At 36.8% G+C, this 21,859-nt stretch overlaps 1 protein-coding gene across 2 annotated transcripts; it reads right to left on the minus strand.

Moving 5' to 3' along the window:
• Window positions 1-337: 337 nt before the first annotated feature.
• LOC114468920 (transmembrane protein 184B-like) lies at window positions 338-21,129 on the minus strand. Of its 2 annotated transcripts, XM_028456094.1 has the most exons (10): window positions 20,745-21,129; window positions 12,109-12,342; window positions 9,207-9,372; window positions 7,063-7,153; window positions 6,331-6,406; window positions 6,113-6,204; window positions 5,631-5,800; window positions 4,087-4,281; window positions 2,543-2,569; window positions 338-1,630 (listed from the first exon to the last, which is right to left on the minus strand). In XM_028456094.1, the coding sequence occupies exons 2-10, from the start codon at window positions 12,340-12,342 to the stop codon at window positions 1,401-1,403; spliced, it is 1,281 nt and encodes a 426-aa protein (XP_028311895.1). In that variant the 5' UTR covers window positions 20,745-21,129; the 3' UTR covers window positions 338-1,400. The 2 variants fall into 2 exon arrangements, with proteins under 2 accessions (XP_028311895.1, XP_028311896.1); XM_028456095.1 differs by lacking the exon at window positions 2,543-2,569 and having other exon boundaries at window positions 339-1,630.
• Window positions 21,130-21,859: the final 730 nt, after the last annotated feature.

A 21,859-nucleotide genomic window follows, 5' to 3' on the forward strand; every position in this document is an offset into this window, starting at 1 on the left:
AAAACACTTTCAAATTCTTGGTAAATACATTTTTAATGTTCATTTTAAAAAATATCATAAATTTATCTCAAAAATAGTTTTATGTATTTCTTTATTATAGCATTTTGAGTTTCGCTCTCATGCGAACAAATGAAGTCAAAGCAGTTGGTTTTTCACTTATTGAGCCAATAAATCATTGTTAAAACACCAGTGTATGTTTGGATAACCCACTGAGGAACTAACAATCAATCCATCCACTGCGTGCTTATTGATAAATGATATAATGTTCTATCCATGTCAGTTTGATCAAGAACCAGACATTTATTTATTTTTTTTACTTTTATTTCCTTTGCAACACCAAATGAACCCAAAGAGCATCAAAACATTTCGTATTACCAATATACAAATTTAAAAAGTATACAAAGTAAAATAAAGCATATATACATACAAAACCAAGAATGCTTAAAACACAAATAAAAAAGCACTATATCAAGAATTGCCATTAACTATCACATTTGTTTCACTTCACCATGTTTTATGTACAGCAGCTTCTTTCCTCTGCGCTACTTTCAAGTGTCATGTTTTCAAATTTAAATATCAAACTTTTACACACGTTGCCAAAACTATCAAAGTACACCAGCCTTTTTTTAGGAAATTCTGGTTTTTGTTATAATTTTTTTGGAAATTTGTGAGAAAGCCTTAGAGTCCAAATAGACATAAGTGCACAGCTGGTATTTTACTAAATCAGATCCCTTTTACTTTTCACTGTCCCGCTCAGCATTAATGCTGAGATTACGACATGCTTTTAAGTATTTCCTGTGTAATCTGTAATCCTTGTGGTTGTGTTAATTGTCAAACTGACCTGCGTCTACTCATGCTTAGCTCTCACTCTTTAGCTTCATTTCATCAAATAAACCCACATGAATCATACAAATTACACTCTATAATCAAGACACCTGAAGATTAACAATATTGAACCAATCAAACCTGTTTTAAAGATAAAGTCTAGTTTATGTGTGGACTGAAGGCCAAACAGCGTAGAGCGGAGCATCTGGATGTGTGTGGGCGGGGCTAAGAGGCAGCAGCAGCTCTCTTTGTTTTGGCAACGAGCGCCGTAACAGCTGCTCACTTCAAGAGGCCGTGTGGTAAATATCTCGATGGCACTTAATTCAAACGCTTCTATGCAGAAATGTTTACTTGAAACAGAATTTTGATAGATTGAATGTTATGATCAACACAAAGTGCATCTCAGATTTAGTTTTATCATCCCCATGACATGACATTTCTGTGTTTCTAAATATCTGTCCCTGCAGTCAGTAAAGCCACTCCCAAATATTTGGCCTAAATCTGATCTTTTATCTAATAATGAGAATAAACTCCGTCAAACTATGAGCGTGGGGTGAGTGGAGCCCCTGAACGTCTCAGAACTCATCGTCTGAGCTGAGCAGGAGCGTCTTTTCATTGTCCCCCCGCGTGCTGACGTTACTCTGGCTGCGTGAGATCGGCGGCCCCCCGCCTGGCTCCAGCGTGGACTGTTGGGTGTACTGCTGGTAGGCCGGGGAGAAGTTGTGTATGGCGTCCTGGACCATGTCACCGGGATTCATGGTCTCCTTTAGGCTGCTGGAGATGCTCTTCATTGGGGCACAGCGACCTACAGGAGACGGCGTTATTATTAACACACAAACCAGCAGCTTTGATAAACATAAACAAATTAAAATAATAACAAAAGGTCTGAGTGAAATGTGAGATTATTCAAATATATATAAATGTGAAATGTAGGAGTTTGCAACATGAAGATGATTCTGTTTGAATAAAAATGCTTAAAGCTAGAATAGAATACCCCTAGGGGTACGTAATGGCTCTACAGGGGGTACTTGGGAGGGAGAAAGAGAGAGAGAGAGAGTGGAAAATTACCAAATGAAAGCATTAATTATAATCTTGATTAGAACATGAACTGAAAATACAAGGGTCAGTTTTGGTCCCACACCAGGTGAGAGATGACCAGAAATGATAAAAACTGAAATAAATCTATTCAGGAGCCACTAAATACTGTTTCATTCCACTTATTTACAAAATAAGATTCTTTAAAATGTGTGTTATCACTTGTTCATTCCATCATTATGCTCTATAGTCGTTTTTAAATAGTTTTCTAAGCAAAATGTTGTAGTCGGACAAAGGGGGTACTTGGATTCAGAAATAAAAGAAAGAGGTATTTGAGCCAAAAAAAGTTTGAGAAAAACTGCTAATAAACCTGCAACAAACTCATTCTAGAAAGCATGTATAATGGGCTCATTTATGTTCTGATGTTTCATGTTGACAGAACTTTGTAATATTCAGATGTATGGGAGGAAGTACACATGAGCAAAGACATTTTGTTACAAAATAAAAGCTGTAGGAGGAAAAACCAAAAAAAAACAACAAAGGATACACGACTAAAAGAAATTGTACTTCGTGAACGCTTTTGCATTGTTTGAACTAAAAAACCACAACAACACTGTAAGTAAACAAAAAGCACATTCACTGCGGCAGACGGACACAACTGAGCCGAGGAGGTCACACCTACCGTACTGTCCATATGTGGGAAACGAGCCTTGGAGTGCAGCGAAGTGAGGGAAGAGAGAAGGAGGGAGGACAACGACAACAACAACAACACAGGAAGGTCAGAAAAACAGAGTGAAAGGAGGACAGCTGGAAACTGAAGTGAATAGGACAGAGAGTGGAATCAGATCAACTCTGAAACAAACCTCGGTGTGTAACACAACAGGCTTATTAAAGCTGTGTCATGGATTCTGTGCACTTTTCATGTATATTTTTATTTTGAAAAATTGCCACTTTTTTCACGCACAACACCTTCACTTAACTGCATGCAGAACGACACATGCTATTTATCAGTCTACATGTCCCCTACTCTTTCACACATGTTGAAAAACTCTCTATTCTATCTACTAATTTATTTCAATAACTAACATTTCTGAACATTCATAATATAAATATTTCTCAAGTATGCATTTTTATGCATTTATTTAAAGCTTTGTGGCATATTTTATGGTTTTACAGCTAAGCTTTTATTGTTGGATGCAATATTGTGTTGAATTATTTGGGATTCACAAAACCTTTACAATCACTTAATGCAAGTTTAGCAATTTTAACCATTTATCTTTCATTTTTTTTAAATCGATATATTTCAAATTCTTTGTTTTTTTAAGTTCTGTTGTTTCTAACCATTGTTTACTGATTACTAACTCGGTTAAGGCTTTAAATAAGCTCTTCGAGGTTTCTGCCTTTTCCTGCACCGTTTATCCTTCTTTTATGTGATAATGTGTATTATTCTGTAATTGTGCAACAGAAATAAATAAGGATAGTTAGTCTCAGGTCATAAATTGTTAAACACTAGATTTGAGTTTATTTGTTCATTCCAAATGTGTAACATTAACATGTCTCCATGTTTACCCGTGGAAAACATGCTCTACTCACGCCTGTAAGTGTACGAACATAGAAAAAAAAGAAAACAGATTTTCTAATTTCTAAGTAGATAAAATATTTGAAAAGCTGGTGAACTAGAAACATTCTGTCAACTATTTGATCTTTTTTTTTGTTAAGAAAAGCACTTTCCTTTCAAATAAAATCATATTCTTAAATTAGTTCAGTGCACAGTTGATTTAAAGTTGTCATGAAGGTGAACTGGAGTTGAATTGTTGGGGTCTGTCTGCTTTAAGTTCCCAATAAAACTTGTCTTTCTTGGTGTAAGTTGCATGTTCTCCGAGTATTCTCCCACATAATAACACATGTATGTGAGAAAAAAACCACCTTAACACCAGCACCTGTTATTCAGGGCTTGGGCTCCTTATCTATAGTAAAGGGAAATATTAATACTGTAGCATAACAAGACATTTTGGGCAAAGCTGAGCTTCCAACTTTGTGGGAGGAGTTTTTTCAAATAAATTATTGAGCATTTTTTGTCTCTGTATCCTTCTGCACACACACACACACGTTCACACACACACGCACGCACGCGCGCGCGCACACGCACACGCACACGCACACGCACACGCACACACACACACACACACACACACACACACACACACACACACACACAAAGCTCACCATAGGAGTCCAGCCGTTTGTCCATGTAGACCTTGTAGGTGAAGGCGTGGCGTAAAGCAACAGCAGCAAAGAACATCTCGATGCAGATGATGAAGTTCTGGTAGCCGGCAGCGACCGTTCCCTCGCCGACCGAGAAGTCGGCCGAGCTGATCTGAGGGATGGCGCCGCACTTCTCCAGGATGGCCAGCAGCATTCCTGGATCGTGGGAAGAACGCTGAGATTATAAAACTAAGAGATGTCAGAGTAACATTAGCTCTTTTTGTCTGTCCGTGGCCCGATGCAGCCGATGTTTCCACCCAGGAACTTAAGTCCAACCTGGCAACGCAGCTTCTGCAGCAGCTGGCTTTCCTCTGTCTTCTGTGTTTTGTAACATTTCTTACATTATTAAACAATGCATCACTCCCTCAGAAAGTAATTGTTCATTTAAGAAATCAAAATGTATTTTGCTCAGGAGATGAGTGAAAAACTTTATCTGGAAACATTGAAAAAAAAAAAATGCTTCAACTTAATAATTGGTTTAATAAAAATAAGTAATAGGTTATCATTCAATTTAAATAAAACTAAGTTTATGGTTTTTGGAAACAAAATTAAGGAGGAAGTGACATTTTCTATTGATGATACTGAGATTGAAAGAGTGACTGAGTTAAGATTCTTTTGAGTTGTTTTGGATGATCAACTGTCATGGAAAGCTGATATCTCATATGTAAAACATAATGTGTCTAAAAATGTTTTTATTTTTAACAAAGCTAAGTCTGTTTTATCTTGTATCATAATTTTGCCATATTACACTTATTGTGTTGAAGTGTGAGGTAACATATATACAAGCAATATTTTACCATTGATTTTGTTAGAAAAAGGAGTTATCTGAATTATTTACTAAGTTGGTTTTGGAGATCATACTAATTATTTATTTATTAAATCCGGGTTATTAAAATGTAAAGATATAATATAACTGCAAACATTCATTTTTATGTTTAAAGCCAAAAGAGTGACTTCAAATATTATTTGTGATTGCGTCTGAGAATAATGATCACAGGAGGATATTTGATTTTAAACACCAAGATGCTCATATTACTTCAAGACTAATGCTTAACAAAATTATTTTAAAGTTTGTACAAATATTTGTATTTTAAAAAAATGTATAGGGCAAAAAAAAAATGTGCCAATATGCTTTAAAAAGTTGACTTGTGGGATGATTTGTAAATGTTGATTTGTCATTTTTAGGTTATTAGAAAATAGAGAAAATTGTGTGGACTGACAGGGGGAAGGTTGGTGGGGTTCATCAACTATGTATTAAATTAAGGGGCAGAAAGATAATAATTTGATTATTCTTACTGCTCCTTTCCAATTATGAAAATGCTTAATTTGGACTGTGATAGTATTTGATGTAAATGGGAAATATATGTTGGTTTACATTTTCATGAAAGGAACAAAAAAATAAATAAATAAACTATTCACGTTCTGAAAACAACTTTCGTCACTTCCCATCTCTGGTAAAATGTCCTTTAAAGCATGAGCTGTGAACATCAGAGTGAAATCCTCACCCTGCCAGAAGGAGAGGAAGATGACGGACTTGACCATGAAGAACTTGAGCACGGGGTTGTAAGGGACAAGCAGCTCGCGTGTGGCGAAGTAGAACAGGAAGAGAGCGTAGAGCGACAGGCTGACGGAGATGTTGTAGATGATGGTGGCATACAAGTAGCCAGTGGCCACGCTGGAACACAGAAGCAGAGCAGACATTTACCATGGACAGCAACAGGAAAAACAAACCACTGTAGGCAACACTCATGTTCAAATGGATTGTTTCCATCATTATAAACAAAATGCATTAGCAAGAAAAGAGAAAACATGAGAGAAATTGAAGTGCATTTACAATTTCTGCTTGTGTTAGGAAAAATAATCAAATACAACTGTTTCAGGACAGGGTAACCAGATTTAGATTCATTATTTGTCCATAAAAGGCAAATCAAATCAGTTATTAGGTTTAATAAATTTAACAAAAAGATAAATCACTGCTCAGTCATACTTAAAGTCTCCGTCTCTGTATTTTCCAAAGGCTTGAAGGATGACGGTGATCACAGCCATCAGTGGCTTCACCACACAGAACTGAAGAGTCGCCTGAGGGAGACAGAAGCACAAACACCCATTGCTGGATACTTTGTTTGGAGCTATTGATGTTTGCATTAGGCAGAATTAGAAATAAGATTAATAGACTTTGATGATATGAGAACAAAACGGACGTACCTGTTTGCAGAACCTGAGGAAACCAATGGAGTAGGTCCGACCCCACAGGCAGCACGTCCCATAAACACAGCTGGACCTGCAGCATCACAGAACAGGTCAGATTAGAGCAGAACCCTATTTTATTTATTTTTCATCTTTATGTTGTGTTGTGTGTGGTCCACTTGGTTTGATTTAAAAACCCTGGTAAGTCTTTTTTTTAATTAGACTTTTGTTTGCTTTAGTTGGATATATTTTAGTATCTAATTATATTTAGGTCAATGGGTAATGAGGTCACTTTTCTTCCTGTCTGTGTGTCTACGCCCCCTATTTAGTCTGTGTGTAGGTGCAGAGAGAATGAAAATGATTTGCTCTTCCCTCTCGCAGGTGTGGCCCGTCTCCCTGATTACCCTCGCTACTTAAAGAGTGTTTGAACACTGCTTAAGTAGAGAAAATTACTCAAAAACCAATCAAACAAATGCTATAATGGGTTTTACTAAACATATTGTACACCAACTAAGAAAGTACATCTGATATAACCTATAAACAAACCAAATTCAGTTACTACTTCATATTCAGATATATTATTGTTTTGTCTTTTTTTTCCCCCAACATTTTTACTTTGACAATACTTTTCTTCACATTTTGGTTAGATTTTTTGACAGTCTATGCAGTGGCTGCTTTATATTACTTTGAAGGCATTACCTTTATACAGTAGCCGCTTTTAATGTGACAGATGAGGAAGACTAAACTTACTCAATGGGCTTCCCTCTGATTTCAGCCATGATGGCACTTTCTCCTCCCAGATACTCATAGCACAGACTCAGGAAGTTGTAGATAACAAAAGCTGCAGGGGATCACAAACAACATGCATCAACGTTTCACATTAGCCATTCAGCTTGTTTATAACACACCCGCTTATTCTGGGCTGCAGTGATGGTGTGGGAACCTCTAGAATCACAGAGTGCTGCAGAGCCAACTTTATTTGGAATATAAATTAGAAGCATGCACATGTTGGTAAGATAAACTATACAATATAAATATCTTCTTGTGGTTACAGAAATATATCATCTAGCGCTCCCTGGTGGATGTACAAGATTAAAGACATTGTCCCTTACTGTGGTCATTATGGGAAAATGGGGAAGAGAACGCAAACACTGGCAAAGAGCTACAAAAAAGAAAGGAAACTACTACAGCTGATTCAGGATATAATATTTACTTTTATATAAATTTTAAGGTCACATCTGGGATGATTCTGACCCTTGCTCAAAAGCAGTTGACAAATGTATAGGATGGCAGGGGGTGACATAAGGGGTCTGAAAATAAAAATTTGTGTTAGGTTTTTTTCATACAGCACCTCTGAGGTAAATATTCTAGTTATATATTGTCTTAGTTTTTGTTGATTACATTTTTTCATGCGACATTAATTGGACCTAAGACTAATTAAAAACATACTGTACATGTGATCAAAAGTATACCATTATATTGATATTTTAGCCGACCAATAAAAACTAAAGTATAATTTTGTCAAATGGGACGAAATCCAATCAGAACTCATGTGATCATTTGACCTTACGCATCGATCACATCAAATCTGTGTGTATTTACAACCATTAATATCAGCTTGATCAATGGTTAATAAATCTTTCACAAATGCATACATTTTATGCTTTATATTTTAGTCGACTATTTCTGTAACAGATTTAGTCGACTAAAATCCATTTATTTGACTGAAAGAAGACTATAGAGTAACTGAAATAATCCTGATGACTACATTTTGACTAAAACAAAACACAATTACAATAAAAAACTGTTCATGTGTGGAGTCTGTAATAGATCTGGGCCATATGGACCAAAACTCACATCGTGATATTTTTTCTCAAAATGGCGATAGTCAATATAAATCTCGATAATTTTATTTCAAATAAAATCGGACCAGAAAAACAATTCTGTTTTAATTTTGCTGATGAAAAATGCCACACAGAAACATTCATTAACAGCTAATGGACAGCATGTGTGAGTGAGTTCTATAGTGTACCTTGTTTAGATGAAAGTCTGGGTTAGAATGCACTCAGTAATCCATCAACTGTGCTTTTCTGAGAAGTAGCAAAAGTAGCGACTCCTAAAATGACTATTTTAATAAGAAATAACCTATTAAAAATAGATATATCAATACAGGCGATACTAAAATTTTCTATATCTCCAAAATAGAAAACTCAATATATGTTGAATCTCGATATATCTCTCAGCCCTAGGCGTAACAGATAAATTATCTCATCAAATTTTGAAAATCCTGTGTTTACCACGCTTTAGAAACAACTGAGGTTGCCGGTGAAAATTCTCAACCGGTACTTTTTCCTGGGATAGGTTCCAATCAATCAGAAAAACTAAGTCAAGAAAAATACTATTTGAGGAATTTAATTACCAAGAAGAAGTTATATTTATTTATCACAACAATTACTCTCTTGGATGTAGAATCTATGAAAACACAATTTATATTATTAGGATATCCAAACCTGTTCTATACATGCTTATCATGTTCAAAGTGTTGGGGTCCCTATGAGCTAATAGATACAGTTTGTGGATGAATTACACTTTTTTGTTTTGGGTTTAAGTCTTCTCTCTTTTTCAACTGTTGTTATGAGATGGTATGAAAGGTCTTTGTGTTTCAAAGTGAGACACTTCCCACCAATGGGCTCATTTTCACACAGTTGCTAGGTAACAGGTTTCCCGCCCCCGCAGTCCTAACGGTCCCCTGAGACACGAGAACAAAGATGGCAACCTTTGTGTATGAAGTCTCTGTGAAGGCCTCCTGGCACAGGGGTGGAACACACACACACACGCAACTCAAACTTTCACTGCACTCACTGGATACAAGTGGAGCTAAAGCGTGCACCCACCTTCGTAGCAGTCCCTGACTGTGTCGAAGTACACGTAGTATTCTTCGTTGGTGAAGAAGAGGAGGCTGAGCCAGGAGTCGAAGGCGTAGATGGGGACGATGAAGAGGATGCGGACGATGTGTCGCTGCTCGTTTGGAGAGCTGTAGTAACGGAGGTGCATGTAGATCTATAGAAGACGTGGACAGGAATCAGCTGAGCATCAATCACAGTGAACAAATCATGAAATCAGAACAATCATATCAAACAGTGCAAAAGACACAACTTAGACAAACATTCATGCTTAAGTCCAGCGAACATTGGTGCAAACTTTATTTATCAATTTATCATGTCCCATAGAATTAAACCAGGGAAATCACACCAGTATGTTACTTTGCACCCACAAACATACCGCTTTATAACACTACAGAGTACTAAGTATGTACACCTCTTTGTACATCCAACCTTCAAACACATACTCATTTGGCCATAAATGACAACTCTACTTCCACTATATGAATACATAATTCTGACGGGCACTGTACTAGTATGATTTAAATCAAATTGCCATCGCATTCTCATCTCACACTTTCTAATAAACTCTGTAATTCTGCATCTTTAATTATTTTATTAATTCATGCATTTATTGAAAGAAATCCTGATTAGCAGTAGAGATTGTCCCCAGGACGTCCTACTATCATGAGATTGGTACCTAGATTCTAAATGCACTTTTTACTTATAGTAGATAAATGACACCCAGTCTGAGTGAGACACTGGAGTCTGCAGGGTGTGTGTGTGACCTTGGGTTGTTTTAAGTAACTGATACTTGGCTTTTAGCACTTCTATTCAATGTAGCAGACAGCTGGACGAACACAGTGGGGCCTTTTGTCAACGACACCTCAGTCTGCTGCATCCGCCACTTCTCTACTTACATAAAGTCCCTATCACCTTCCAAGGCCTGCAAACACACACGCACACACACATGTACACACACACACGCCCCTTTGGTAAAACAACAAACAGTGAGGGACAAGCTGCTGAAAACAGGAAGCTCCGAGGCATTGTTGCTAAGTGAGTGTGGTCCACACACACACACACAGAATCGTGCTCTTTAATGACGCCATAGCAGGGCCGGGAGCACCTGTTACCGTAGTGACCGAGGACTATTCCTGCAGAGAGCATCAGCAAACAATGGGAGACAAACCATTGAGCTGGGCCTCAGGGTGCAGCAGCTTTGTAAATACGGCCCGTACACACAAACACACCACAGATTCTGAACAGTCACACTAATATCAACAAAAACACCAACATTACACCTGAGCATCTTTCACATCACAAGTCTGTAGACAAAGACAATGGTTGTTTACCTGTGTCCATGGGAAAGATGAGCTGTTATTTTTTTTAGAAGCTTTTAGTACAGCTCAAAGCTCTGAGTGTTGCACCTGGTAAGAAACGAGCTTAAAAACCATGTGGAATGAATGGATCACTTGTTGGTTGGTTAGTTAGTTGGTTTGTAGGGTAAATGGTTGGATGGTTGTTTGGTTGGTTGGATGGTGATTTGTTTATTTAGCATATTAGTTGTGTTGGTTGATTAGTTTTTAAGGTAATTTGTTGGTTGGTTATTTTGTTGGTTTGTAAGTTAATTGGTTGGTTAGTTTGTAAGGTCATTGGTTGTTTGGTGTTTTGGTTAGTTGGATGGTGATTAGTTTATTAACATATTAGTTTTGTTGGTTGGTTGGTAGTTAGTATTTTAGTTATACTAACATTTTTAACCTTTCACTGGCTGCCTGCACAGTCCCCAGCCACCTGAAATCTGCAACCATTGTACCCATCCCCAAGAAGCGGTCAGTCAGCAGCCTGAATGACTACAGACCTGTGGACCTCTGTTGTGATTAAGTGCTTTGAGAGACTGAATCTGAAGCACATAAAATCTTTACTACCCACCAGTCTCGATCAGCACCAATTCACACACAGAGCCAACAGGTCCACTGCTGATGCCATCAACACAGCCCTTCACACGGTGTGTGAACACCTTGAACACTCTGGCAGTTATGCGAGGATTTTGTTTGTGGACTTCAGTTCTGCTTTTAACACGCTTGTTCTGAGCTGACTGTTGTCCAAACTGTGCAGTCTGGGTATTGGAGAGCACACCTGCAGATGGATCAGAGACTTTCTCACCGACTGTCTGCAGTCAGTCAGGCTGGGGGATCACCAGTCCTCAACCCTGGCTGTGAGCACCGGGGCTCCCCAGGGCTGTGTGCTCAGTCCAATGCTGTACACCCTGTACACCCATGACTGTGCACCTGGCACTCAACTCCTCAAAAACTATGGACTTAATGCTGGACTTCAGGAGGAAGAGGGAGGATCTACCCCTATTCTCATCCGAGGGCACCTGGTGGAGCGGGTCGGTGACTTTAGGTTTCTGGGAAAGTACATTTCACAGCACCTAACGTGGGGCACCAACACCAATGCCCTGGTGAAAAAGGCACAGCAGCATCTGTACTTTTTAAGGTCACTGAGGAGGGTCAACGTGTCTCGGAACCTGCTGCTGTCCTTCTACAGGTGTTCTGTAGAGAGCATCATCAAACACAACATCCTGGCTGACAAGAAGGCTCTGGAGAGAGTCAGGAAGTCAGCACAGAGCATCATGGGAGTGCAGTTGTCCTCTCTGTCAGACATGCACAACACCAGATGTCTGTGCAGGGCCACAAGCATCACCTGTGACAGTTCACACCCCGGGCACACCCTGTTCTCACTGCTGCCCTCAGGGAAGAGGTACAGGTCCATTAGGGCCCGCACTTCCAGATTCATTAACACCTTTTATCTTTTATCAGGGTATTGAACACACATTAATCACATCCTGTTCAAATGTTTCAGTCACTCTTCACTGTGCAATATATATATATATAAACTTGAGTTTGCACACCTGGTGACATGTAATCAGAAGCGCCGTCCACACAAAGAACCCAGAGACGGTTTGAGCCGTGGAGGTCATGAGGAAAATGGGCTCCTCTGGTGTAACCACTGGAGCTTCAGGCACCCAAGACGTGTTGGCCCTCTGAGGGGCCATGGTGGCCGGGGCCCCAGGGGGGAGAGCTTGAGGAGAGCCATTCCCTAAACTCTCCGACAGGCGTTTGTCTCTCCACCAAAGCACACTCATCTGTGAAAGAGAAGGACATTGGTTAGCAGAAGAAGAAAATCTGCTACTGATTATCTGTGTCTATATGTCTACATCTGTCCACCATAAATGTAGAATCTGTTCCTGTATCAAGTAGAAAGGTTGTTGATGTTTTATCGTTATTAGCCATCTCGATCAAGCATATGTAAACATTTTTATCAGGTTTAATCAAGCAACATCCAGCATGTGAAACTGTAGAATGAATTAGGGCTGGGCGATATATCGAGATGCAAGATATAGAGTTTTCTATTTTGCTTACATTGATATGTACATTTTTTATACCAGATTGTGTTTTAAAACACTTGTTTTCGGAGTCTTAGCTAAGCTAGTTGGCTAACATAAGAATAATTAAAACATGCTGATTTACTAGATAACATAGTTTGAAACCATCCGTACTTGTTATTGAAATGAAAAATATACAAATACAAAACACTTACCAAATGGTGTAAAGTTTAGGATGAATCACCAATCTAATCACAAAGCAATTCATTATTTATTTGTATATTTATTTTTTTGCTCATGAAGTGAAGAAAAAGCAAGTAAAAAAATAAAAAATAATAATTATCAAGATTTAATATTGTATATCGTCATTTTGAGAAAAAAAAATTAAGATATGAGTTGTGGTCCATATCGTCCAGGGCTAGAATGGATGAATCTGATATCGATCATAGAGGCATAATAACACAAAAACCCAATGGCAGAACATCATACGCCCCGACTACAAAGCCTAGAATTACGCTGAGATGTGTAAAATCTGCTCCATTGTCTGCACAGACTAAAGACCTAGATCTCATGCCAACATCCGCCGATGCTGGAAGAAGAAAAGAGAAGACAAAGTAGAGCACACATGTCTACAGGGCACAACTGTGTGAATTGACAGAAGCAACATCTAAACAGAGGCACTGAGAACAAAGTGTGATGTTTGATGTTTGTGGGTGAGGAGAGACTGGAGAAGGGGGACACAGCAGAGGGTGGTAGGGTGGGAGAAGAGGATGACAACCAGTAAAAACACAGTGAGATCTGCTGACCCAAATTCTGTCCTTCTCTTTCATTTATGCTTCACTCAGCAGCATGAGAATGTCGGACATATATTATATTATATATTACATATATTGGACAATAATTAATGTGTATAAGATGGATGAATGTGATTCAATGTGCAGTAAGGACTCTGATTTTCTGTGATTGCAAAAAAATGCAATTTACGTTCTGAAACTAAGATATTTTTTCCTAAATTCATTTAAACATTACACTGAAATTCCTCACATGCATGTTTTGGGACAATATTACACATTTCCACGTTATTTTTCCACCAGAAAACAGGTGATTGAACGTCTAGAACACGTGCCAAACTCATGGCTCGGGGGCCAAATCTGGCCCTTTGGAGCATTCAATTCTGTCGAAAGCAGCAACATTATAAAGAAGTCAGAGAAACCATCAATTATTGTGTATGTTGCCAACTAATTCAGTTGTGGATATCTTCAAATGCATCCATCGATTTTCTAAACCGCTTGTTCCTGTTTTCAGGGTCGTGGGGTATCTCCAAATGAATACACAAATTCAATGGAACTCAAATTATTAAAACAACTCTCAATTTTACAAAAATCCTGCAATTTTTGGGAAATTATTCCACAAAATCAAATAATATAAAAGCATAGATCCTGCAGGTACTGATATCTTTCACTTATTGCTTTGATATTATCAGTCACATATTTTATCATTTATTTGTACATGGAAGTGCAAATTAGAGCACAATAATGATTAAATGACTAATCTCCCGTCTCAGATCTGGGGTCCACTGAAGATGAACTGCTCTGTATTTGGCCCCTGAACTAAAATGAGTTTGACAACCCTGGTCTAGAAAGTCTGACAAATGTGCAATTCTGCCAATAATCCCATTCAAAATGAACAGTACATGAAACTGAATGCAGAGCTTCATCTGAAGTGTGTTTTTAATGCGTTACAATGAACAAGTGGTTCAGATTATTATGATTGCAAATTGGCACCCAAAAAATTGCAATATATCGTGAAATCAATTTTCTTTTTTCACACCCCAATGTCCAAGGTATTTGTCCTGTTACACGGATGGCTAAAGGTCTAGCATTGTGGCTAATTTTGTGTGATTTCAGCTAAAGCATATTAAATGTCAAATTTATAACAGCAGTCAACTCTAATAACCCGATCTGGAATGTTAGCTATGATTTGGAAAGTTTAGAAGCCAGTGAAGTCATGGAAACAGGGAAAGATGACTGAACGAAAAGGAAACGGAAAAGTGTACCGTGAAGTGGAAATGGCTGAAGCCTAAAACAGAACTGGGGAAATTTTGAATTAAATACGGAATTCTTAAGCTGGAGACAGACTCCATCAGACCCAGTGACCCTGAACAGGAATTAGTGGGTCAGAAGATGAATGAATTTGTCACATACAGAGTAATAATGGAAGACGGCAGGAAGTGAAATGTGGTTTTGGTACATAAAAAGAATATTTGGCCTGTTGGAGGTTTTTGTGGCCATATTTGCCTGTCATTGATTGATCGCGTCAGATATCGGAAGCTCGTACTTGGATCACTGAGAATACCAGGGGCCGTATACAAGATTGTTGAATTATTCAATTGTGAATTAAAATCTGAATAATAGCCACTTACTTCAGATTTACCGTAGGTTTAATTCAGAATGGCCATTTTCATTCAGATTTAGGTGTTTACAAGGTGATTTTTAGTCTTTTTTTTAAAGAGAATTTAACTTTTCTTCAGAATTAAAATGGAATTAAAGCTCTCATGTAAAAATAGTCATTGTGTCCTTAGGAAAGACACTTCACCCACATTGGCTAGTATGAATGTGGTGAGTGAGTGGGTCTTGGTGGTGGTCAGAGGGGCCAATCGATGTGGCACTACGGCATCCTTGCTTCCATCAGTCTGTCCCACCTGTGGCTACAAAGTAGCTTACCACCACTGTGTGTGGAGTGAAAGAATAATGCAAAGTAAACAGCTTTGACTGTCTATGAAAGGCACTATATAAAATCTAATGTCCAATAGGGCTCGTTTAGGGGAACGTCTGGTTTAGGACGCACTTCATTTAAAATCCTGGGAACCTATTGGACGACATCTTGGCTGTTTTTTAGGGATGTAACGATTCACTCAACTCCCGATACGATTCGATTCACGATACTGGGTTCACGATACGATTCTCTCACGATTTATTTTTCAAAATGGGACTGTAGACAAATTTTTTTTTGGGAAAAAAACTAGAAAATACGGTACTATTTTCCTTTTATTTTTCATTGTCAAAAGAATTCCTTGATAAACTATTCAAAACAATGCAATTTAACTAAAAATAAATCTTGAATGAAATAAATAAAGGAATAATACAAATGAAAATGAAGCCTATGAATTTAAATTCTGGTTCTATAATAAACAATGCAAAACTGCATAATAGTTCTTTTTCTTTTTAAAAGTGCAACTGAAAATGTATTTTGTGCCTTAACAATTGGACTTTAAAAAAAAAAAAAAAAAACCGTGAATGCACTGATTTACGTCATATTTGTTTGGACCAGCAGAGGGCGCTGGTAACACAGTGGTCGGTTGGCATGCAGATATCTTGCAGTGAAGAAGAGAAGCTATGCTAGCAGACAGAGCTAATAGAAAAACGTGACTTTTACAGATATTCAAGTAATATTACAGATATTCTTTCGGTGCTAAAGTGGTAATGAATCATTTATTAACATATTTAAGAGTAGAAGGCGGCCAGAAAAAAAGTATTAGCAGACTCCGCCCGCCGCCTACACTTGTGGATAGAGTACTGCGATTCAATTTTCAGAAAATCGATATCAACCGTGATACCTATGAATCGATTTTTAACTGCCTTACGATTAATCGTTACATCCCTACTGTTTTTCATACTAAAATACATTCAAACCATCAAAATAACATTGATCTAACTGTGCTTTTCTGAGAAGTAGCTAAAGCAGCGACTCCTAAAACAAGTATTTTAATACAAAATCAGCTATAAAATAAAAAATTATATCGATATAGGTGATTATGTAATTTTCTATATCGTCAAAATAGAAAACCTGATATATCTTGAATCTCAATATATTGCCCAGCCCTAGTTCCAACTATGATCATTGAACTTGTTTTCTAGCACCATTCATTGTTCACTGCTCCTGCTGAGCTCTTCAACTCAAACAAAAACGTCATGAACCATCATCCATCCCCTACCTCTGGTTCCTGATGTGTTTCTAGGAAGGCAATAATCAAATCATTTACAGTTAAAACCCCCTCCCCTCCCCAGCTAATTATAGGCTGGTGCAGCAGCGACACGTCCATGAATGACTCATTCAACTCGCCAAAGGCTTGATCAGCATGTGGCCATGCAGCAGCAGAGAACACACACCTCACTCTGTTTTTATTAATATTATAAGGTACATTACACCAGAAAGTCTCCATCTTTGTATTTCTTTTTTCCTTAATCTTTCTCTAGTCCAGTGGTTTTATAATATTTTTTAAAAATAGAGCCGTTTGAACTTAAAATAAAACAAAAGCATATGATGGAAATTAAATGTCTGATGAGAATATTAACCTTTACTCTTTGGAAAAATGTTCAATCAAAAACATGAAAATTGCATTTTAAAAATAAAGGTTGAAATTGAACAGAAAGTGAAATTAAAAACAGAAAGAGGTTAATAGTTGCAAAGCAAAGCTATTGTGTGTTATCATGTTAATGTTTATAGTATATATAGTGTGAAGGGCTGAACAATATGAACCAAAACTCATATCTCAATATTTCCTCTCAAAATGACAATATCCACTATATAAATCTTGATAATTTTACATTAAATAAAGTATTTCCAGGAAGACAATTCTGGGTTAAATTTGCTGACGCAAAATGCCACTTATTGCACATTTTACTTTTATTAATAAACAGCTGCACAATATGTGTGGCTTTTGGCTTTTTCCCTTATAAGGGACAGCACGTGTGAGTGATTTCTGTAGTGTGGCTTGTTTAGGGGAAGGTCTGGGTTAGGACGCACTCAGAAATCCATCTAACTGTGTTTTTAATGCCGTTCTGAAAAGTAGCAAAAGCAGCGACTCCTAAAACGAGTATTTTAATACAAAATGAGCTATAAAAATATATATCTCAAAAATATGGAAAAACTGTAAAGAAGAACACTGTTTGACTTTACTCTATGAATAATATGAAATACTTGTATGATGTTATTTGTACTGTGTGATTGTATAAATGAAAACAAGTTAAAAAAATATAGATACATCTCGATATAGACAATATTGTCATTTTCTAAATCGCCAAAATAGAAAAACTCGATATATCTTGAATAACGATATATCACCCAGTACTGTTGCCAACATAAATATTTTAATGACTAACCAACAGTTGCCCTGATATAAACCCAGACATTCACTTCATTAGTCATCATTGCATTTGTGACTGAAAACAAGCTTTTATGTGTTGCTTTCATACTTGAAAGATCCTTGGAAAAAGCTTTAGGAGAAAAAAATAATAATAAGCCTCAGCACCAGTGTGCGTCCCCACTAATTGCTCTGGGTTTTTTTTCAGTGGGCCACAGACAAACCCATCAATTGTGCCGACTGCACCGATGGGTGCACTTCAACACCGGCTTTGTGCTTTGACCTGGATCGTATCAGCAGCAAGTCTTTGTGACAAAGCCAGAAGTCTACAGGCCAGAGAAGCTGTCACAAAACAAATAAAGTCGCAAATACAGAGCAGAGCGCTTAAATAAGTCCAAACAACCTGCTTTGTGTCATATTTGTTCTTAGAAAAACAAATGCATGGGTTCTGAGCAGGGTCGGGGTCAATTGTAATTGCATAATTGGTAATTAATTACAATTATGGTATAATTATATATATATATATATACAATTATACAGCAAAAATCTCTTGCTGTTGTAATCGTAATTAAATTCTAATTGAGTTCAGATAATTGACAATAAAAATAATTCTATAAAAATTGTCAATAATAATTTAATACTGTGGAACCATGTTACAGTTCTATGTACAGTTCAACACATATGTAGTTAACAATTATTAAAATATGTTTCATAGCTTTCCCACATTTTAACATTTAAAATCAATTTAAATCAAAAGGTATACAGACACTAAAAAGGCACAGATGTCCACATCAAAATATTAAAACCTATATTTTCATTGATTAGGAAACCTAACAAAGTAACCAATAGATAGGAAAGAAATTACATGATAGATATTGGTTTTTAATGTATTTTACAGCTGATTTAAGACCCGTAATCATAAGAGATGCTAACAGAAAGCTAGCACAAGATGAAGGGTAACTTTTATTCGGTTATTTATTTCAGGCTCGGTAATTGTGATTAATTGTAATTGAACATTAGTAATTAAGACAGTAATTCTAATGGACTTTCTGAGGATACAAAAAGAATTGTAATTCAATTCAAAATGCTTGTAGCTGTAATCATAATTGAATTGTAATTGAACATGGGTAATTGACCCAAACCCTGGTGCTGAGTCGGCATTTTCTGCTCGAATATAAGCGCATATGAAGGTGAGATGTGCTGACCTGTGTTAACCTATTATTTATTATTTGTAATGACGTTTAATTTGTGATGAATATTTCCACTGGGATTTTTACACTTTACTAATCTGGTCGACCTCAAATCACTGTGAAGATAAATCTCTTCCCAGTATTGCATGAACACTAAATACTGATATAAATGACTTCAGAGACATTTATTCTGACACACATTAGAAACACAGCTTTAATATTCAGCTTTAGACCAATCATCTACTGTAAGTGAATTCATGGGAGGGGCTGGTATCACGACAAACCTTGCATCCATAATATGGAAGTGGCAGTCCTGGTAATAAGGTGGAGAGAGAAGCTTTCTATCTACACCAGAGATGGGCAATTTTTATTACAGTGAAGGCCACAAAAAAATTTTTTACCCAAGGGCCACGTTATCAACATTCATGTCAGCATCTGCATATTAATAAAGGAAATAACATGGAGTTTGTGTGTGTTTTTGTTGTTGTTTTGGGGCTTTTTTGGGGTCGTTTTGTTGTGGTTTTATATACTTTTTTATTTTGAGTCATTAAGTGTTTTTGGAGTCATTTTTTAAAAAATTCTGTAAATTGTATTTTTAGTTGTCTTGTGCATTTTATTTTTAAATTGTGTATTTCTGTTGTTGGTTTTATATGCTTTTCATTTATTTTTGTGGTCCTTGTGTATTTATCTCTAATTTTGTATATTTTTGTTGTCATTTTTCAAATTTCCCATTTTTGTCTTGTGGTTTTTTTTTTGGTTAATTTTGTGCCTTTTTGTTGTAAGCTAATAAATATTTTTTTTTATTTTTTCTATTTTGTTTATCTCTGTTGATTTGTATGTTGTTTTTTTTTTTTTACTTTGGGGGGGGGGGCGCACATTATTGGAATGAGGGCCATATGTGGCCCCGAGCCGCCAGTGGCCCATGTCTGATCTACACTGAAGGTATTTATTCATTTATTTAAGGGCGACATTTCAAGTATAGTACGCAAAATAAATTTGCAATATCAATTAGATAGTAGGGCTGGGCGATGTGGACCAAAACTCATATCTTGATATTTTTTCTCAAAATATTTTTAATTCTAATAAAGTTGGACCAGAAAAACATTTCTGGGTTAAATTTGCCGATGCAAAATGACAAACAGACTCATTTAATATCAAACAGCTGCACAATATGAGCCACTTTTGGCTTTTTTTCCTATAAGGGACAGCACGTGTGAGTGAGTTCTGTAGTGTGGGTTGTTTAGGGGAAATTCTAACTGTGTTTTTTATGCTGTTCTGAAAAGTAGCAAAAACAGTGAATCCGAAAGCAAATATTTTAATACAAAATGAGCTATAAATATATATATCAACATAGGCAATATTGTAATTTTCTTCAGCGCCAAAACAGAAAACTCGTAAAATCTTGAATCGTGATATATTGCCCAGCTCTATTAGATATATTTAAAATTTTAATAAATTAAAATGGTTTATTACACATGTGGCAGAATTTCATTGGTTCATGACACCTAAAAACAATCTGTTGTGTCTTGTGGTGAATAAAAACGCTTGGTTTCATTTTATGATAATGACGTTGCAAATCTGGTGGCCTAATTTGGATCGCGAGCCGCATATTTGCCTGATTTAAAAAAATATAAATAATCATAGTTGATGTTCCCACCTAGCCCAGTACTGTGTGATATATGTGCTTTTTTAATCAGGGGAAACATTGATATAAAATGTAATAATAAAATAAAAATAAAAACCGAGCCCTTGTTTTGATCGTTAACAAGTTAAAGTGGGAGGAAAATGGCTCAAGCCTCCATCACTATCACACACAAATCTCTGCTTACCTCCTCTGATGTAGGTGAATCTGCGGAGATTTCAATCCAGGCATCAATTTACGAGTTTCAAGTTGTCAGTCCGATTCTCTCAAACATCCAGAGCACCGTCTTTAGCACCGCGATGCTACCCCGCACAGGAGCCTCTTCTATCGGCGTGAAGCGACCCAGTCGTCCGTAACTAACGACCCCGCTTCTCTTCCGGTTGAAATAAACACGCTTAAAAACTTTAAATCGCTCAGTTACACACTGAACTCATTCTTAAAGACGTAACTAACATGTTCCCGATGTCTCCGGTCCGACGTTAACGGACTTCACACCGTTTTTTTCCCCAGCCACATCTCCATCATCGTCATCATGAGCAGCTGCAGCCCTGCGCATGCGCAGTCTGGCCGCTCGGACACAAAGTAACAGCTCTGTTTGAACTCCTAACAACACAAATATAATTTAAAAAACAAAGAAAATGCTGTACGGAAGCCTGGAGCTGTCACAGGGGAAAATACATTTTGAGATCACTATATTGTATGAACCATATAATTATAATGTACAATATAATATCATGTTCGTACAATATACTATATTGTTCGCACAATATAAGTATATTGTTGTTACATTATGTTTGTATAACGTACTATGTACAACATAATGTGTAAATTACATATTGTTTGTGCAATAATATGTCTGTACAATATGAATATGTTTGTACAATATAATTATATTGTTTGTACAATATTGTTATCCAAAATAAAGATATTTTCTCCTGTGGAAGCTCTACGCTTGTGTAATTATGTACAATTGTTGTAAACATGGTATGAACTACATCACTATTTCTAGTTATAAAATAAAACATTAAAAACTGTAAACCATTCACTAATAATTAAACCATTATTTATATCAGATAGACATTTATTCATCCCACAGTGGGAGAATTTACTTCACTTCACACAATGGGAATAAATAAAACATGAATACAGTAAAATAAATGATAGTAAAGTAATCTTATCGAATAACAAAAACAGTAACATGTAATCAAAGGTGTTTATTTTTGATGATTTCAATTACTTAAACAACCATTTATTTTTCCAGAATGTATATGGTCAGGAAAAAAAACTGTCTAACATGGGTAA

Source organism: Gouania willdenowi, chromosome 8 (genome assembly GCF_900634775.1).
Source record: "Gouania willdenowi chromosome 8, fGouWil2.1, whole genome shotgun sequence".
NCBI lineage: Eukaryota > Metazoa > Chordata > Actinopteri > Blenniiformes > Gobiesocidae > Gouania > Gouania willdenowi.

What these genes read in the sequence shown, in the direction of transcription:
- LOC114468920 (XM_028456094.1), bottom strand. Translation starts at nt 12,342, where the DNA reads ATGAGTGTGCTTTGGTGGAGAGACAAACGCCTGTCGGAGAGTTTAGGG. An exon ending in TTCTGATTACATGTCACCAG is followed by an intron (nt 9,373 to 12,108) that starts GTGTGCAAACTC and finishes CGTCTTCTATAG; the next exon opens with ATCTACATGCACCTCCGTTA. An exon ending in ATCAGAGGGAAGCCCATTGA is followed by an intron (nt 6,407 to 7,062) that starts GTAAGTTTAGTC and finishes GTGATGCTGCAG; the next exon opens with GTCCAGCTGTGTTTATGGGA.